Source organism: Microtus oregoni, unplaced genomic scaffold (genome assembly GCF_018167655.1).
Source record: "Microtus oregoni isolate MIOR12 unplaced genomic scaffold, Mior012 000095F_ref0000231, whole genome shotgun sequence".
In the NCBI taxonomy this organism is placed as follows: domain Eukaryota; kingdom Metazoa; phylum Chordata; class Mammalia; order Rodentia; family Cricetidae; genus Microtus; species Microtus oregoni.
Window position 1 is genome coordinate 909,443 of NW_024544708.1, and position 15,161 is coordinate 924,603.

Sequence of the window (15,161 nt, forward strand, 5' to 3'; positions counted from 1 at the left end):
CATTGTTGCTGTCACACGCCTCCCATTGTGTTATTAAATTCACCAGGTTTTTTAATAACAACATTCTCCCTCTGAGCCTCTCATCCAATTTACTGTCCCTCATGGCACGGAACATGCATGACACAGTCTTGCTTGGAAACATCAGAATGCACAGCAGGGGGGATCTGGCCACACCAGACAGAACCAGCTAGTGGAGGCTGAGACTTACTTGTTGGAGTCAATGAGGAGGGGGCAGGCACAAGGCTGGCAGTCCCCTGGCGTCCCGTGCAAAGGTGTCCCGTAGAAGCCGGGCAGGCACTGTTCACAGTGATTCCCTGTGGTGTTGTGTGTACACGCCTAGGTCACACGCATGAAAAGATGAGTCAGTTCAGACTTCCTGAAAGGATTTTCTGATTCATCCACTAAGAAGCTGAATTTCAAGTTAAAACAAAACCAAGGAAGGGTTAAGGGCTTAAACCCACGTGGACCCTGAGCGACGGAGGGAAGAATTCCCTGTTTTCAGACAGACAAGTCTTACATGTTTTAATTATGCATATACGCATGTATGTCCACACATGGGTATAGTCACACGTGTGTGCAGATGTCTGCAGAGATCAAAAGATGCCATCAGATCCCCTGGGGCTGAAGATACAGGTAAGGTTGGGAGTTACCTACTAGGAACTCAACAAGTCCTTTGGAAGAGAAGATCACTAGCTTCTACCATCCAAAATCTAAGTGTATCAGCAGACAGCAGCTGGGACTGCAGCAGAGAATTCCCCACCGGGTTATCTATCTATCTATCTATCTATCTATCTATCTATCTATCTATCTTCTCCAGCAGCAGGTTTGAAGAGGACCTTGATGTAAGACCGTGTTCTGTTACTATACAAACTTCTATTGCCATGCTACAGCATGGATTTGGGGTAGCCTAAGTCTGCACTCTTGGGCCGCCACTCATCCAACTTTGACTCCAACATAAACTTTCTCTCATCTCCTTTGAGGCAAGAGCAGTGTTTTTATGTCCACACAAGTCTGTGGAGTGTGGAGTCAGATCAAAGGGGCCAGGCTGAACTTTCTTTCTATTTGGGTAAACTGTTTTGCCATTCTGTTGATGATCCCAAGGAGCACATGTCTTGGTGTTTCCTTGGGGATGGGCCACTCTGGGTGCTGATGCTGCTGGTGGTCTGGATGCCAGAGGGTGAGAGCATCATCTCTTTTGGAAAGAGAAATTTCTTCTTTCATTGAAACAGCTAAGACATAAGAGCCCAAGACAAGAAAGAACTGAACCACTAAGCCTCAGCCCAGCTCTTAGGCAAGACTTTGGATTTCCTTCAATTTTCATCTAAGTTATCTTTATTTCCACCCATTTCCCTTAAAAATAAGCATTACCCGTCTAAAGGGGAAAATAATAACTTGGTGGAAAAGGCTAGCAGGTACTATCTTATCTAGGTGGACCAGGCAGACATCCCCAGAAGCAAACACAGTGATGTCATGGACCCCTGGATGTTCAGATAAGCTGTATCATTTCCACAGCCTTGTGTCCCAATGTCCAGTTTCAGTGAAGTCACAGGGAAGCATCATATGTGACATCATATGTGACAAGTCCTCGCTAAGGGCATTTGGCAGAGGGTCTGTCATTCGTGAAGAGCACAAGAAAGTGTGAGCTACCACAGGAGACAGGAGACAAGGGAAACATGGCTTTGTTAAGCCAGAGGACTCTTGGTTTTAACCCTAAAGAGAGAACAGGTGGGAGTGGAAATGCTGATAAGATGGGAGGAAAACACATGGTTTAATGAATGGTGTGGTACCAACAAAAAATGTCACAGTTATGTGAGATTTTAGCATTGGGATGCTGGCCAAGATCCCCAAGTGCGGTGGTTTGAATATAACTGGCCCCCATACGCGCGCGCATAGGGAGTAGCACTATTAGGAGGTGTGGGCTTGTTGGAGGAGTGTGTCACTATGGGGCCAGGCTTTGAGGTCTCTTATGTTCAAGCTACACCCAGTGATGCAGCCTATTTCCTGTTGTCTGTAGATCAAGATGCATCCCTCCTTCTCTAGCACATGTCTGCCCACATGCCACCACGTCCTGCCATGATGATAATGGACTGACCCTCTGAAACTGCAAGCCAGCCCCCAATTAAATGTTTTCCTTTATAAGAGTTGCCACGATCATGGTGTCTCTTCACAGCTTTAGAAACCCTGATTAAGACACCAAGGGACTCTCTAATGTGCCATGGCTTCCCTCTAAGTCGAAACCAGTTTCTAAAAAGTGTTTGCAACTCCAGAATTTGTGTATTATAAGTGGAGAATAAAAGAGTAGTTACCAGACATACTAAATAGGTGCCATTCATTTAGCTCTAGTTCCTTTGCATCTGAATGCATTCGGTAGATGAGTACAGTTCATACACACTGAGCTTATTTGAAACATATTTCTGCAACTATATATTTATAGAAGCACACGAAATCCTTATATGCAGACTATCTTTAATTAAGCTAACCAACAGAAACGCATCCTCAACACACTGGCTACCCTCAAATGTTGGTGGGAAATCTGCGGCCAGGGGTGGGCAGGAGCTGGCAGACCCACACGGCAGAAGACATAAGAAACAAACAACAACCTCCCCCCGGCCACTAGAGCCAGGTTCTGAAGGAAAGCCATCCCAGAGGGACTGAGATACCCATGCAGTGGCTGTGGATGCTTAGCAGCTAGAATAAAGATAATAAAGAACAAATGAAGGTTTGCTCAATGAACAATGAGAAAGAAGGCAATCCAGGATGTCAGGCTTCGGTCCTTCTCCTGGGGCCTGACAATTACCTTCCCTTGGTCCTGTGACTCAATCAACCTTTCTTATTAAAGAACATGGGGCTGGGGCCTCCTTGCCCAGACAGTAACTATATATATATATACACTGACACACTCCCTGAGCAGTGAATCCATCTAAACACAGGGTGAGGGTAGCTTCCTTAAAGGCAGAAGGAATTCCTGGTTGAACTTAGACAAGCATTGCCTTGCGCCAGCCACAAAGCTCATACTTAAGATTAACTGCCCATTTGTGGAGCTCTGTTCCTACTTACAATGCTCACAAAAGAGGCTTTTGTCTGTAGGATTCAGCTGAACTAACTACAAATTTACATATGGCAAATGTGATTTTATCAAGGCTTATGATTCTATTTGTACATTAGATTTGTAAAGTTTTACATGTACATTTGTATATAGTATATATGGATATATATAATATATATGAGGTGTGTTGAGGATCGAACCTAATTCTAAGCATGATGTTTTGTGTATGCCTTATACACACAGGCCGAAAGCAAAGACATACAATAATTTTAACATGCATGTGTTTTGAGTGATTCATCACAAAAGAATGGGTATGGGACTTCTCCTTCGTGATGGGAAGCCACAGGTCACAAGGTTCAGGACTTGGATTTGCAGATGAATTTTCAGATGCTCAACTCATCCCACTAAAGCAAGGCAGGAAGCAAAGCAGGTTAAAGAAAAACAGGTGACGGCTGAAGATACAGACTTGAATTTGATGTCTACCGCATCAGAGCTGAGGTCGGGAGTCACAGCTCACAACACGTGGCAATGAGGAAGTCAGAGTGAGGGACACCCAAGTCAGCAATAGACTCACGGAGCAAATTCCATGAATGTCACACTCGGATGCATGGCCGTGGCATTCGCAGGGCAGGCAGATTCCTCCAAAGAGTATCCCATCCACTCGATAATAGCCCGGGAGGCAGGACTGCAAGAGAAAGGGACCAGTCTGTAGCCTGGGCTCCTGAAATACGGCCTTGTGTGTGTGTATCGGGCAACGTGTAGCTTTGCCTATTCTGCAATCTATCGTCTGTCCAATGCACTTTGAAAAGCAAACTGCTTAATTTTTCACAAGCAGGGATACATTTTTCCTTTCTAACTGTCGAACGTTTTAACCAAGACAGCTTTTCCATGTCCACTTTAATTAAGTGTGCAACCCCAGTGCCTTTCAGCAAACTTACTGAGGTGTGCAACCATCTCAGCTAGCACAAGGTTATTTAGTGTGTATTTAATGTATTCCGTGGATAAATATAGCTCACAAACATTTGACATATTTGGTACATATGTATGTAAATATATATTTATAGGTGTGTGCAAAACCGACTTGTTCAGACTACCTATAGGTAACTATCACACTATGTCCTCAACATGCTGGCCACCCTAACACACTGGCAGAAGGCCCAAGGAATTGGCCTTGGAGACCCACGTGATAAGGCCCCACATGTTTCCCTTTGAAGTAGAGTCAGGCACACAGGAATTTAAAGGCTATGCCCTGGGTCCGCACTGAGCCTTCATGGACTCTACTGCACCGACCCTCAACGAGCATAGGTGGAATCCCGTCTTGTCGGTTTTCTATCAGAGGACTTCTTTTCTCTCAACTCCCCTCCCCACCCTGCCGCCCCCTTTGCTTACAAATCACTGAAGGCTGCTATCAAACATTGACCATGCTCAAGGGCAGGCCTGGGTTACAGTGCGCCAGGTGCCCCTCCTGTGGGATCAAGTCAGAGAGGCCGTATGGGCACCCAAGGACACGCACTGCTCCTGAACCATCGGCTTTCCACACAGCGGTGCACTTGGCTCTCAAGGCCTCCTCAAGAAAAGCACTTCTGCTTTAGAGACAGCAAGTGCAGGGCACAGGACATTAGGCAGCACCTGGTGTGGCCTCAGGGAGACAACTCAAAGGCAACAGTGCCCATCTCCAAAACCATGCCATATCCAGCTGCCAAGGGCTTGGATTTTTCACTGCCTGCTCATCTGTCTCTCGAAGAGATGGGGTGGGAGAAGGAGGCTTGATAACACTAGTTTGTATCATATATATATGATATGATATAATACATATATACGCACATACACAAATATGTGGGGTGTGTAACATGTGTGTGTGTATTCAGGATTGAACGTAGGACTCTGCACACATATATACTCTGCCACAGAGCTATATGCCAAGTCCTGTTTCTGGTTTTTTTTTTTTTTGAGATAGTTTTGATACCATTCCCAGATAAATCCCGAATTTGCAATCCTCCTGCTTCAGGCTCTTATTACAAGCCTGTGCAACCAGGTCCAATGCAAAGTTTTGAAAGTATACAAACAATAAATACAGTCTCTCACATGGATCTCACAGAAGTCCCCTAAAGCCTCCATCCAACTGGCTCCCCTTAGAGAGTGTCGGTCCATAGGCAAGCAGCTTCAAGTGCTGCAGAAAAATCAATTCGTAAAAGCAGCAGCCTGATGGCCAGTTTCTGTGTATGAGTTTGGTAAAAGAATGAACTCGGCTGCTTAGTAAAAACACTGGAAAAGGCATTCAGTTGAAGGCTGCATGTCTTCAGGGACCACAGGGATAGAGTCAAACAACAGTGAATAAATGTGTTATGGGAAAATATGTACACACATATTTCTGGGCATTATCCCTTGAACAATATATTTTAACAACCCTTTACATGACATTTACATTTCTGGGTTTATTAGTAATTTAGAGGACATATAAAGCATGCAAAAATCATGTTGCTGGGGTATATGGAAATATCATATCACTTAAACTCTATATATGCAATTGGCAGATTGCGAGATTCTCCATGGATCCTGGGACCAGTTCCTCAGGACTACTGAGCACAGCCGAGTGAAATCTTTCATGTCTGTATGATCATCAGTCCACAGCCCCCAAAGCCCAGGGAATTTGGAAAGACTCCACCAGCAGTTGATCTGTCCTACATGAGAGTTACTTGTCAGGACACATGAATCATGAGGGAGAATATGGGAAGATCTTAGAGCTTGGCTAAATACACAGCATGTACTCATCAGTGGTTATTATCAATACTTAGCCAAAGTGTGTGTGTGTGCATGCTCACGCGTGTGCAAGCATGACCTGTTCTCTGCTCCCATTATTGCTTATCAGAGATTAAGCTCAGACCATCAGGTTGGGCAGCATGCACTTTTACAGGCTGAGCCATCTGGTCTACCTAAATTTCAAGAATTCTATTGATAACATATAAACACATCTTCATAGAAAGTCACCTCTCCATCTCTGTGGGGAATTGGCTCAAGGTCCCCAATGGATGCCACAACATTGAAGCCATTTATATAAGATGATACTGTATTTGTATGTAATCTGTGTACATCTTCTAGATATTTTAACACATCTCTAGATCGCTAATGACAATTAGTGAAACACAAATGCTATGCAAGTAAACATTATACTCTCTTGTTTAAGAATAATATGGAAAAGATCTATACATACTTGGTGAAGGCACAATATTATCAGTGGGGAATATAGCCATTAGTACATGGTTGATTCAATCCATGGGTGCAGGACCTGCGCTGCCATATAAGGTCCAGACAGCCAGAGTAAACCAGAGGACTATGTGGTCTCAAGATGGATCTGGCTTGTGCAAATATGCTGGTCTTCCATAGGTAGCTGGAAACATTCAGAGAATCAAGTTGATCCTCCTCAGAGATGCACAGCCAGTAATAAGCACCGCCAATTTCCTATTGGCTGAGGCAAGAGAGCTGCACAGAGTCCAGAGACTTCAAGGTACACCAGTCAACCCCTGCAGAGGAATCTAGCTATCTGTTTATTTTAAAAGATGTATTTTAGTCATGTGTGTGTGTGCGCGCGCACACACACACGAGTACAGGTGCTGACAGACACCAGAGGCATCGAATCCCCCTCAAGTTAGAGTTACAGGAAGTTACAAACTGTCAGATGTGGGTGCTAGGTATTGAATTTACTTCCTTTGCAAGAGCAGGATTCACTCTTGAAAACAATACAATGCCCAATGGTCCTATAATTTAATAAAGTCTCAGCCACATGGGAGTTTTCTAAAGTGAACATACACATGTTCATCACATCAACTTTAGCACACACTTCCCCTCTGGAAGCTAAGGAAAGGAGGAGACTGGCAGGGGCCAGCAGTACCTCACAGGAGGTCCCCGTGTAGCCTTGGGGACATTCACAGTGCTCCACATCAGCGGCTACTGCCAGGTCTATAGCATTAGGGTTCGCTACGTCCAAAGAGACCGAATCCAGCCTGCAAACAGACAAGAGGCATCATATAGCTCTCATCCTTGCAAAAGATCATCCCACTTCACAGAGACAAGCCCCTAAATGGTTTAGTTGAAGGACACGGGCAAGGAGTGACTTTGAGTAGCTAGAGAGTCTCCACCAGGCACTGCAGAAGCCACCGTTTTCCTGTGGGAGTCTTCCAGCAGTTTACAAGTGCTACTGCCCCTGGGCTGCCAAGGGAAAGCTCTGATGGAGGCACTGCCCCAGTACCAGCTGCCTCATTGCGAATGCAGCGACGAGCCTCTGCCGGGCGTTACCAGGCTTACTTCAGCTGCGTCCTGTTTTACACCGGGCTTCCACAAACAGACCCCCGCGAGGCAACCAAATGATTCAGTAGTTCAAATAACTGTGTACAACTAAGGTCATTGGCATCAGGGGAATGAAGAGAGAGAGGGAGAGAGGGAGAGAGGGAGAGAGGGAGAGAGAGAGAGAGAGAGAGAGAGAGAGAGAGAGAGAGAGAGAAGGGCCAGGGAGACTAAATGGCTCAGGTACTGTTGGCTCACGAAGCATTGCTTGGAAGCACTACACCTGAAGGATGCTGAACCTAAAATCGTCTGTTTCCTACCAGACGCATTTGTCATTACACGTATCTCATGTCTTCACTGTCACATGCGTGAAGGCAATTCTAACACACCTACTTCAACTGTAGCCTTCATATTTATAGTAACCTTGAAGTATACAACATTAAAGACAAGATTGCAGTACCTCGGTAGAAATCTGTTTCCCTCCTTCCAGTACATACCTGTAGAGTGCCACTTTCGCAGAATTATAATTGGCTCTGATCAAGAGATGCGTCACATTGGCCAGGACGGTCATTAGCTGGTCGCGGTCAACCTCCCTTCTGGATTTAAAGTCCCGGAAGTTCTCGGGCACAAGTCTAACCACGTTGAAGTATTCCTCATAGGGTTGCAAGGACAGGCCCTCCGCCTTTGTGCTTAGAGTGAGCCCGTTTCCCTAGCATATAAAACCGAGAGGAGAGACATTTGTAATCCAACTTAGTGACCAAAAATTAAAATTCTGTAGCCAGCAACCAAGTTCTTACATCAAACATGTAATGGAGCGTGTTTCTCAATCTGGAGTTACTGAATAAGGGGGAGTTAACTACATTTTTTATTTTGTGTGTGTATATGCAGTTGTGCACGTAAGCTACATGCCCACACATGTATGTGTTCATGAGTGTGCCACTCCCACCAGACCCCAAGCTCTATAGCAAATCAATGCGCATTCGTCACCTTGATGATGACGTCAGCATGAGACATGAGGTCACCGTCAACTGTCTCCACCGGGATGTCATAAGACACCGTGTACTTCAGGAACCCGCCAAATGCCGTCAGCTGGAAGAGTACAGAGAGGGTAAGGACCAGGGGACAATGGCTATAGCCTTGAGTCAGGGGAAAATGTTGCTAGGATCCACCTGGGTGCATCCATCCTGAAGGTGACAGGGAGGAAATTCACAGTAAAGGCATATCATATACAATATCCTGGATATGATGATGAGGAGGTAATCCTTGACATTTGCAGAAGAAGGATATATAGAATCCCCAAGGTAAAAAAAAAACAAAGGTTGGTTAGGTAGGTAGGGAGGGAGGTAGATGATAGCTAGCTAGCTAGATGATAGATAGAAAGATATACAGATATATAGATATATAGATAGATAGATGATAGATAGATAGATATAGAGAGAGCTAGATGATAGATAGATATACAGATATATAGATATATAGATAGATGATAGATATATAGATATATAGAGAGAGATAGAGAGATAGATGATAGATAGATAGATATACAGATATAGAGAGAGATAGATAGATGATAGATATATAGATATATATAGAGATAGATAGATAATAGATAGATAGACCTTAAAAATAATTTTAAATGCATTTATTTGGGGATGGAGTGTGTGCCGTGGCATAGGTATGAAGGTCTGGGACAACTCAAGGAAGCTGGGTCTCTCTTTTAACCATGTGGTTCCTAGGGATTGAACTCAGGTCAGACTTAGCAGCAAGCACCTTTACCTGTCGAGCCATCTTGGCAGCTGTATTTATTACACTTACATGGACCTTTTCATTTCACTGCTAAGCTAATTAGATACCTCATTTAAAGGAAGCGCTCAAAGATTTTCGCTTTTAAATGTATATGAGGGATGTCCATCAATATATACTAGGAATGTCCATTAACGCATGCTAGGGGCAACTACTGTATATTGGAGAGTTCCTTCCTAAGGAATAGGCCATAAAATTCAGGCTGCAATGGTACAATCATAAAATCTGAAAACGAATTTTTTCAGTTTCTCTGGTGATAAGATGTCTGTCTAATAGAATCTATCGTATAATGATAATTTACAAGTTAGGCCACATATGAAGGTATACACTTATACCTCTGGTACTCAGAAGTCTAAGGCCAGAGTATAAATGCCAGGTCAGCCAGGGATATACAGCAACTGTCTGTCCCCCAAACAGATAGACAGATAGACGGGCAGGTAGCTCTACATATATATTTATATACAAATTAGAAAAAAATGGTAATAAAATTAACTAGATGCTTACCAACTACTATTATGAAGGTGTAGGGTCACCTTAAAACAAACCAGAGTTACTTAAACAGGCCACCTGGATGTATGTACTAGTTAGTCAGAATCCAAAGAGACGGGGCATAATTGGCTGGTGAGTGAAAACCAATCACTGATGGGAAGAAGGTTCAATCTTAAAAGTCAACTCTCTGGACAAGCAACACTGTAGATCACTGTCTTGCATTTTCTTTATATTAAAATGTTCATTGTTTTGGTCTCCTGAGACCTTCAGTGAGCATCAGTTTATCCTGATGTGGAAACAGGGAGGAGAACACACTCTGCTGTAGGAGCCATTCCCTGGGTGTCCTGTACCATTACATGGGCCACTGGGACGTCTGCTGCTCACCCGGCAAAGTGGGAATGTAGCCAACACTCCGTAAAGGTCTGACTTATTCAAGGACCCAGAGGAATAAAGGAGAAAGCCAGTGATGGTGAAGATTCACAAGGTACACTGTTGAGGAACAAGATGCAGAAGAGCAAAGGATAATGGGATGTTGTACTACAGAGTTCAAAAAGGACCGAAGAGATCTAGTGCCCAGTGTGGTGTGCATGAAGGCTGTAAGCACTAACTTGTGGCAAGTCTGCTTTGCGTTCTTAATGTTCTCTGAGATTTCTAGCTGGACATTGTTCCTCCCCCTGCCTTCCCACACGTACCTTGTTTCCGAGGTAGGCCTCCGGAGCTGCCCAGTAGTACGTGGACCGCAGTCTCTGCATGACGGCCGTGTGGTTGATGCTGACCTGATGGCGCCCACCCAGGGCATCCTGCTGAGACTGGATCATATTTGGACTGATGAAGTCAGTGACCAGCCACCCTGACATATTGGTCACCTTAAAAAAAAATTAAGAATTTTAGAATATGGCATAAAGGTCTCCTTAGATTCCACCCAATCCTGTGTAAGTATCTTTGCAACAAGGAGACAGGTGGAGCGAGTTTATGCTCAAGACAGAGCTAACAGGACCGTTGTCATTGAACCACACTGAGGGACTTGTCATAGGATCCAGAGAGGCTGGGCACACGACACACACCTCAAACCCACATCGGTTAACACACAACTGAAGGGCACGAGCATGCAGAACAGGGTTACAAACTTGAGATGTTTAATAAGAACAAAGAAATTACTACAAGTTCAATACCACTAATCTATAAATGTCCCCAAAACCCAGAGTTATTGGAATCACAAATGGAAAGCTTCACACCTGACCTCACCTGAGTCATAAAACAGGTACATTCAAAACATTACATAAAACCTATATTCAGGTTATGTGGATAAGGTGTATATGGGACAAGAATATATATATTCCTAAAGGGAAAAATCCAAAATCTTCTGTTCCCCAGTATCTTAGCTTCTTAGATGAGGGATGCTCAGTCTATAAATGTCATGATTAAAGTATCTTCCTGTTTCTATTCTATCCTAATCCATCCTATTTCTAATGATCCTTGGTCCCGCCTTATAGCTAAAAATGACGAAAAATATATAAAAATCTCCGACCTTGTATTGCCAACGAGTCGCTTGCCCAGGGGTGGTGAGAAGCCCCCCTAGTGTGTTGACCACAAAGATCACTAGTAGCTAATCCCAGAACCCAGAAGCCCCTCCCTAGCTTCCAGTCATCTCACAGTGAACCCTTCTAATCCCCTGCCCCAGAACAGCCCATACCCCAACCCTGCCTGTCCTTATAATTCCGGGCCATCTGAGGTCGTTCTGCTCCCACCGCTGGAATGCCTCCCACTCCAAGCGTCTTTGAAATGAAAAATTCCCGTGACCCCAAGTGTGTTCTACAGACGAAATGCAAACAAGGAATGTTCTACAGCACCATTCCAGCCAATTATTCCAACTAGAGAACGTATATGGAAATAAACACACATATTAGAATGCAAAGACAGCAATGCGCTTACGAGTGGGCTGCCTTGGATCCGTGCCTTGGTCTCTCCAAAGGAAAGAGAATGGTTCAGGGGAAGCTGGCCTCCTGGCATCCTAACACGACCACAGATGGCCTCCCTGGCCCACTTACTAACCAACTCGCAGCGTCTCTCACCTGACTAATGGACCACGTGAGGCTGTCACAGACATCAGAGACGCCGAAGCAGAAGCACTCAGAGCAGCCCTGGGGGTTTCTTTCCTGCAAGTTATAGAATCCTGGCTTGCAGCGATCACAATTCTTTCCTTCAACATTTTTCTGTAAAGTTATTTTTAAAAGAAGGATTAGCTGGTGGGGGCCAATGTATCCAGAGAGACAGAGGAAAGACGACACATCATGACAGACACTGGGAAGGAGAAGGCCACACAAACAGGTAATAAATCCTCTGCTAAACAAATATTCAAAGTCCGTGAGAAACCTCAAGCAGTTGATATTTATGAATGGGGAACCCGCAACAACTGGCTTGCTTCTGTGACCAAGACCAAGTCTCAGATGTTAGAGCTTGGTCGTCGCATCAAAAAAAAAAATTGTTTTGTTTTAGATCTTTTCATTAAGTCAAAGCTATTCGCTTATTTATTTATACTTGCATTTCGTTTTGTTTTAGTTTTCCCCCCTCTTTGAGACAGGGTCTTACTGTATAGCCCAGGCTGACTGGCCTCCATTTCTCAAACCCTTCTAGACACGGGGATTTCAGGCATACGCATCGTGCCTTGCCTGTACAACCATTTTAGGATTTGAAGAGGGTTATATGGTTATTTGTTTTACTTATAGGCAAGCTTATTTTCATAGATAGAAGACTCTGCCTTCATGGGAATAAGACATAAGGTACATACAGGAAATCGCACGAATTCCGGGGAAACGGTTATTAATATCCCATGACCAAATAAGACCCTCCTCGGGCACCACATGTACACATTCCTACAATTACACAATTCTCATTGAAGAGAAATTCAAGATAACCGATCTGCATTTCATTAGGGTTCTGGGAAATTCAGTATTTACCTGGTTCTCCTCCAAACATGAAACTGGGAGCCAATGCCCCAGAATTAAAGCCAATGCCAAGGAAATGGCATGCAAGGTTGGGCTTCATCTAGAAGTCCCAGAAATGCCTCGGGAATACATGGCTGCTACCCAGAGGTGCCACAAAAGAGGAAACCAGGTGCCCATCTCCATCCAAGCTTGCTGCGACATGCTGCTTCTACTAAAACCTCCCTGTTCTGCACAAGACCTGATCATGTGATCCAGCGGACCGGAGAGCCCCAGAAGACACTCAAAGCTTCTTTGGCTCCACATTTACCTTACAAAGACATGGCTCTGAGCATGGGTCGTCATTCACGCTACCCACGATACTGCAGTCACAGGGCATGCAGTTCGGGAAACCCCGGTAGCCAAACTGGCAGCGATCACATTTGTCTCCGGCATAACCTTCCTTACATGGACACTGGCCTGGCCACTTCCCTGGGGGAGAAAACAGCAACACTGATTCAACATGAAGTTCCAGGGTTTAAAGCAGGGGCTGGCGAGTGCAGATGGCGCCACCTCTTTGAGCAGGATTTCAGGTACAGCTGACTAAACCATGTGCTCTTTCTCAACGCTCTCACGCAGCCATGGACCACCATCCATATGTGAATGTCCACAGCTTTCTCTGGACACATAAAACAGTTTGCAGACTGGCCTATAGACCACAGCTTGCTATAGTGTTGGTGTAATGAGAAACACTGAGATTAAACCCACAGGGAGAGCCACCATGTGATACTGAAACCCCACTCCTGATCCCACAGTGAAATAGAACACACACCCACGAAAGTAACTACGTGAATGCCCACAGCCGTGTTATTCATCACGGCTGGAAGGGACGAAGAAACCCAAAGTTCCCCACTAATGGGCCGACCACAGCTGCACTCAATGTCTTAGCCAGACTCAGTAAAGAGAAATACCAGGCTATATATATATATATATATATATCTATTCATCCATTAATAAATAGTATCTATTCATTCACTAATAACTACTTGAACATATAAAATGTGACATAGCCAAACAAATATTAATCATAAAAGAAAGAACCGTAATAGTCACATGCTGCCCACATAGCACGACCCTCCTGGAGCCAGAATAAGAGAATAAAGTGACTACCAAAGCTCCACCCACATGCTAGATGGCTGTTTGCATGCGGAAGATAATAAATAGTTAGTGAACAAGAGAATCCACACAAACCCTCCAATTTCTCGACCCTGGAAACAATTCTGCACAACACAGACAGTTTATACATACAACCTAGATCAACTGCGCATGTAATAGACCAAGTTCTTACCGTTGGCTAAGTCAGAATGGAGGTCATCCTTGATACAGACAGCACTCAGGGACCCCACTGGGTCACAGTCACAGGGACGACAAGGCTGGTCCTCATAAGGGGACACCTGAAAGGCAGAAGGTGTCCTGGATGACCTCACCAGGGATAACGGCATGACTTGAAATAACAGCCACCATGTCAAGGCAGCAGCTTCCAGGTGAGACTATCGCAGAGATATGTGTAACCGGGAATGTAGGTGTCAGGAAGATAATACATCCTCAAGCAAGAGGCTCTAAACATCTCTTTGATGCTGACAGCAGTGAGTATCGTCAGCAAGGTGTGACCCTTTCTTGTTTCCACAGTCCCCCTTCCCTCTCTGCCATTTACAATTGCCACTCCAAGAGTCTGACTCCGTAACAGTCACAGAAGGTTGAGTGAATGCATCTTACGAACGAGCTATGGCCCCCCTAGTTCTTAACCAAGTCTGCACATTTATAGTTAGAATTATCTGTAATCACATAGCCCGTAACCCCAATTCAAGTTAAATATCAACGCATGGAGACTTCCACTTTGAGCAAGGCAGCAAGCCAGGGTAGGAGACAAAGCTGGAGGACTCTAGGACCTTGAAGAAAGGAAAGGTCCTTCACAACAGAGGTCCACCCTTAAGGAGGTGTGTTTTCCAGCCTCGAAGGCTGTGTAGCTGGCTGCAGGAAGAAGGTCAAGAAGGTCTTGGAGCTCGGCTGCAGGAAGAAGCACACCTACCTTGTGAGGTCTGTAATACTGATCGACACAGGTCTCGCAGTTGATCCCTGTGGTATTCTGCCGGCAGTTGATACAAACGCCCCCTCCAATGTACTGCCCAGCCATGTTCAGACTTCTCTTCTCCTTTGCAACGTTCTCGTCGTAGTAACAGTCTTTGGCTTTATTGTGACAATTGCATTCTAGGAGAATAGTTGAATATCTCAATTAACACACATACTGTGTCCTATCTAAAGAAAACCCTCATTCCATAATGTAAATGCCCGTGCCTTAAGATCCTAGCATAAATAATTCCATTAGATATAGGCAAGGGCTGGACAGATGGCTCAGTGGTAAAGGACGCTGGCTGTCCTTCCAGAGGTTCAGGTTTCAGTTTCCAGTACACTCATGGTGGCTCACAACCATCCTTAACACCAATCCCAGGGGATCCGATGCCCTCTTCTGGCCTCCCTGGACACTAGGCATAGACTGCATGCAAGCAAAACACCCATTCACACTAAATAAATAGATGCTTAAAAAAAAGATACAGACAACA

At 44.7% G+C, this 15,161-nt stretch overlaps 1 protein-coding gene across 1 annotated transcript in view; it reads right to left on the reverse strand.

The window, feature by feature from the left end:
• The window catches only part of LOC121442781 (laminin subunit alpha-1-like), a 120,216-nt gene that overhangs the window by 55,983 nt on the left and 49,072 nt on the right, over positions 1 to 15,161 (reverse strand). Inside the window, exons 8-17 of the mRNA XM_041644393.1 lie at positions 14,630 to 14,808; positions 13,889 to 13,994; positions 12,872 to 13,032; positions 11,692 to 11,832; positions 10,312 to 10,485; positions 8,315 to 8,416; positions 7,825 to 8,036; positions 6,936 to 7,047; positions 3,621 to 3,731; positions 209 to 336 (exon numbers count right to left, since the gene is read on the reverse strand). Coding sequence (XP_041500327.1) covers positions 209 to 336; positions 3,621 to 3,731; positions 6,936 to 7,047; positions 7,825 to 8,036; positions 8,315 to 8,416; positions 10,312 to 10,485; positions 11,692 to 11,832; positions 12,872 to 13,032; positions 13,889 to 13,994; positions 14,630 to 14,808 — 1,426 coding nt within the window. The remainder of the gene's footprint in view (positions 1 to 208; positions 337 to 3,620; positions 3,732 to 6,935; positions 7,048 to 7,824; positions 8,037 to 8,314; positions 8,417 to 10,311; positions 10,486 to 11,691; positions 11,833 to 12,871; positions 13,033 to 13,888; positions 13,995 to 14,629; positions 14,809 to 15,161) is intronic.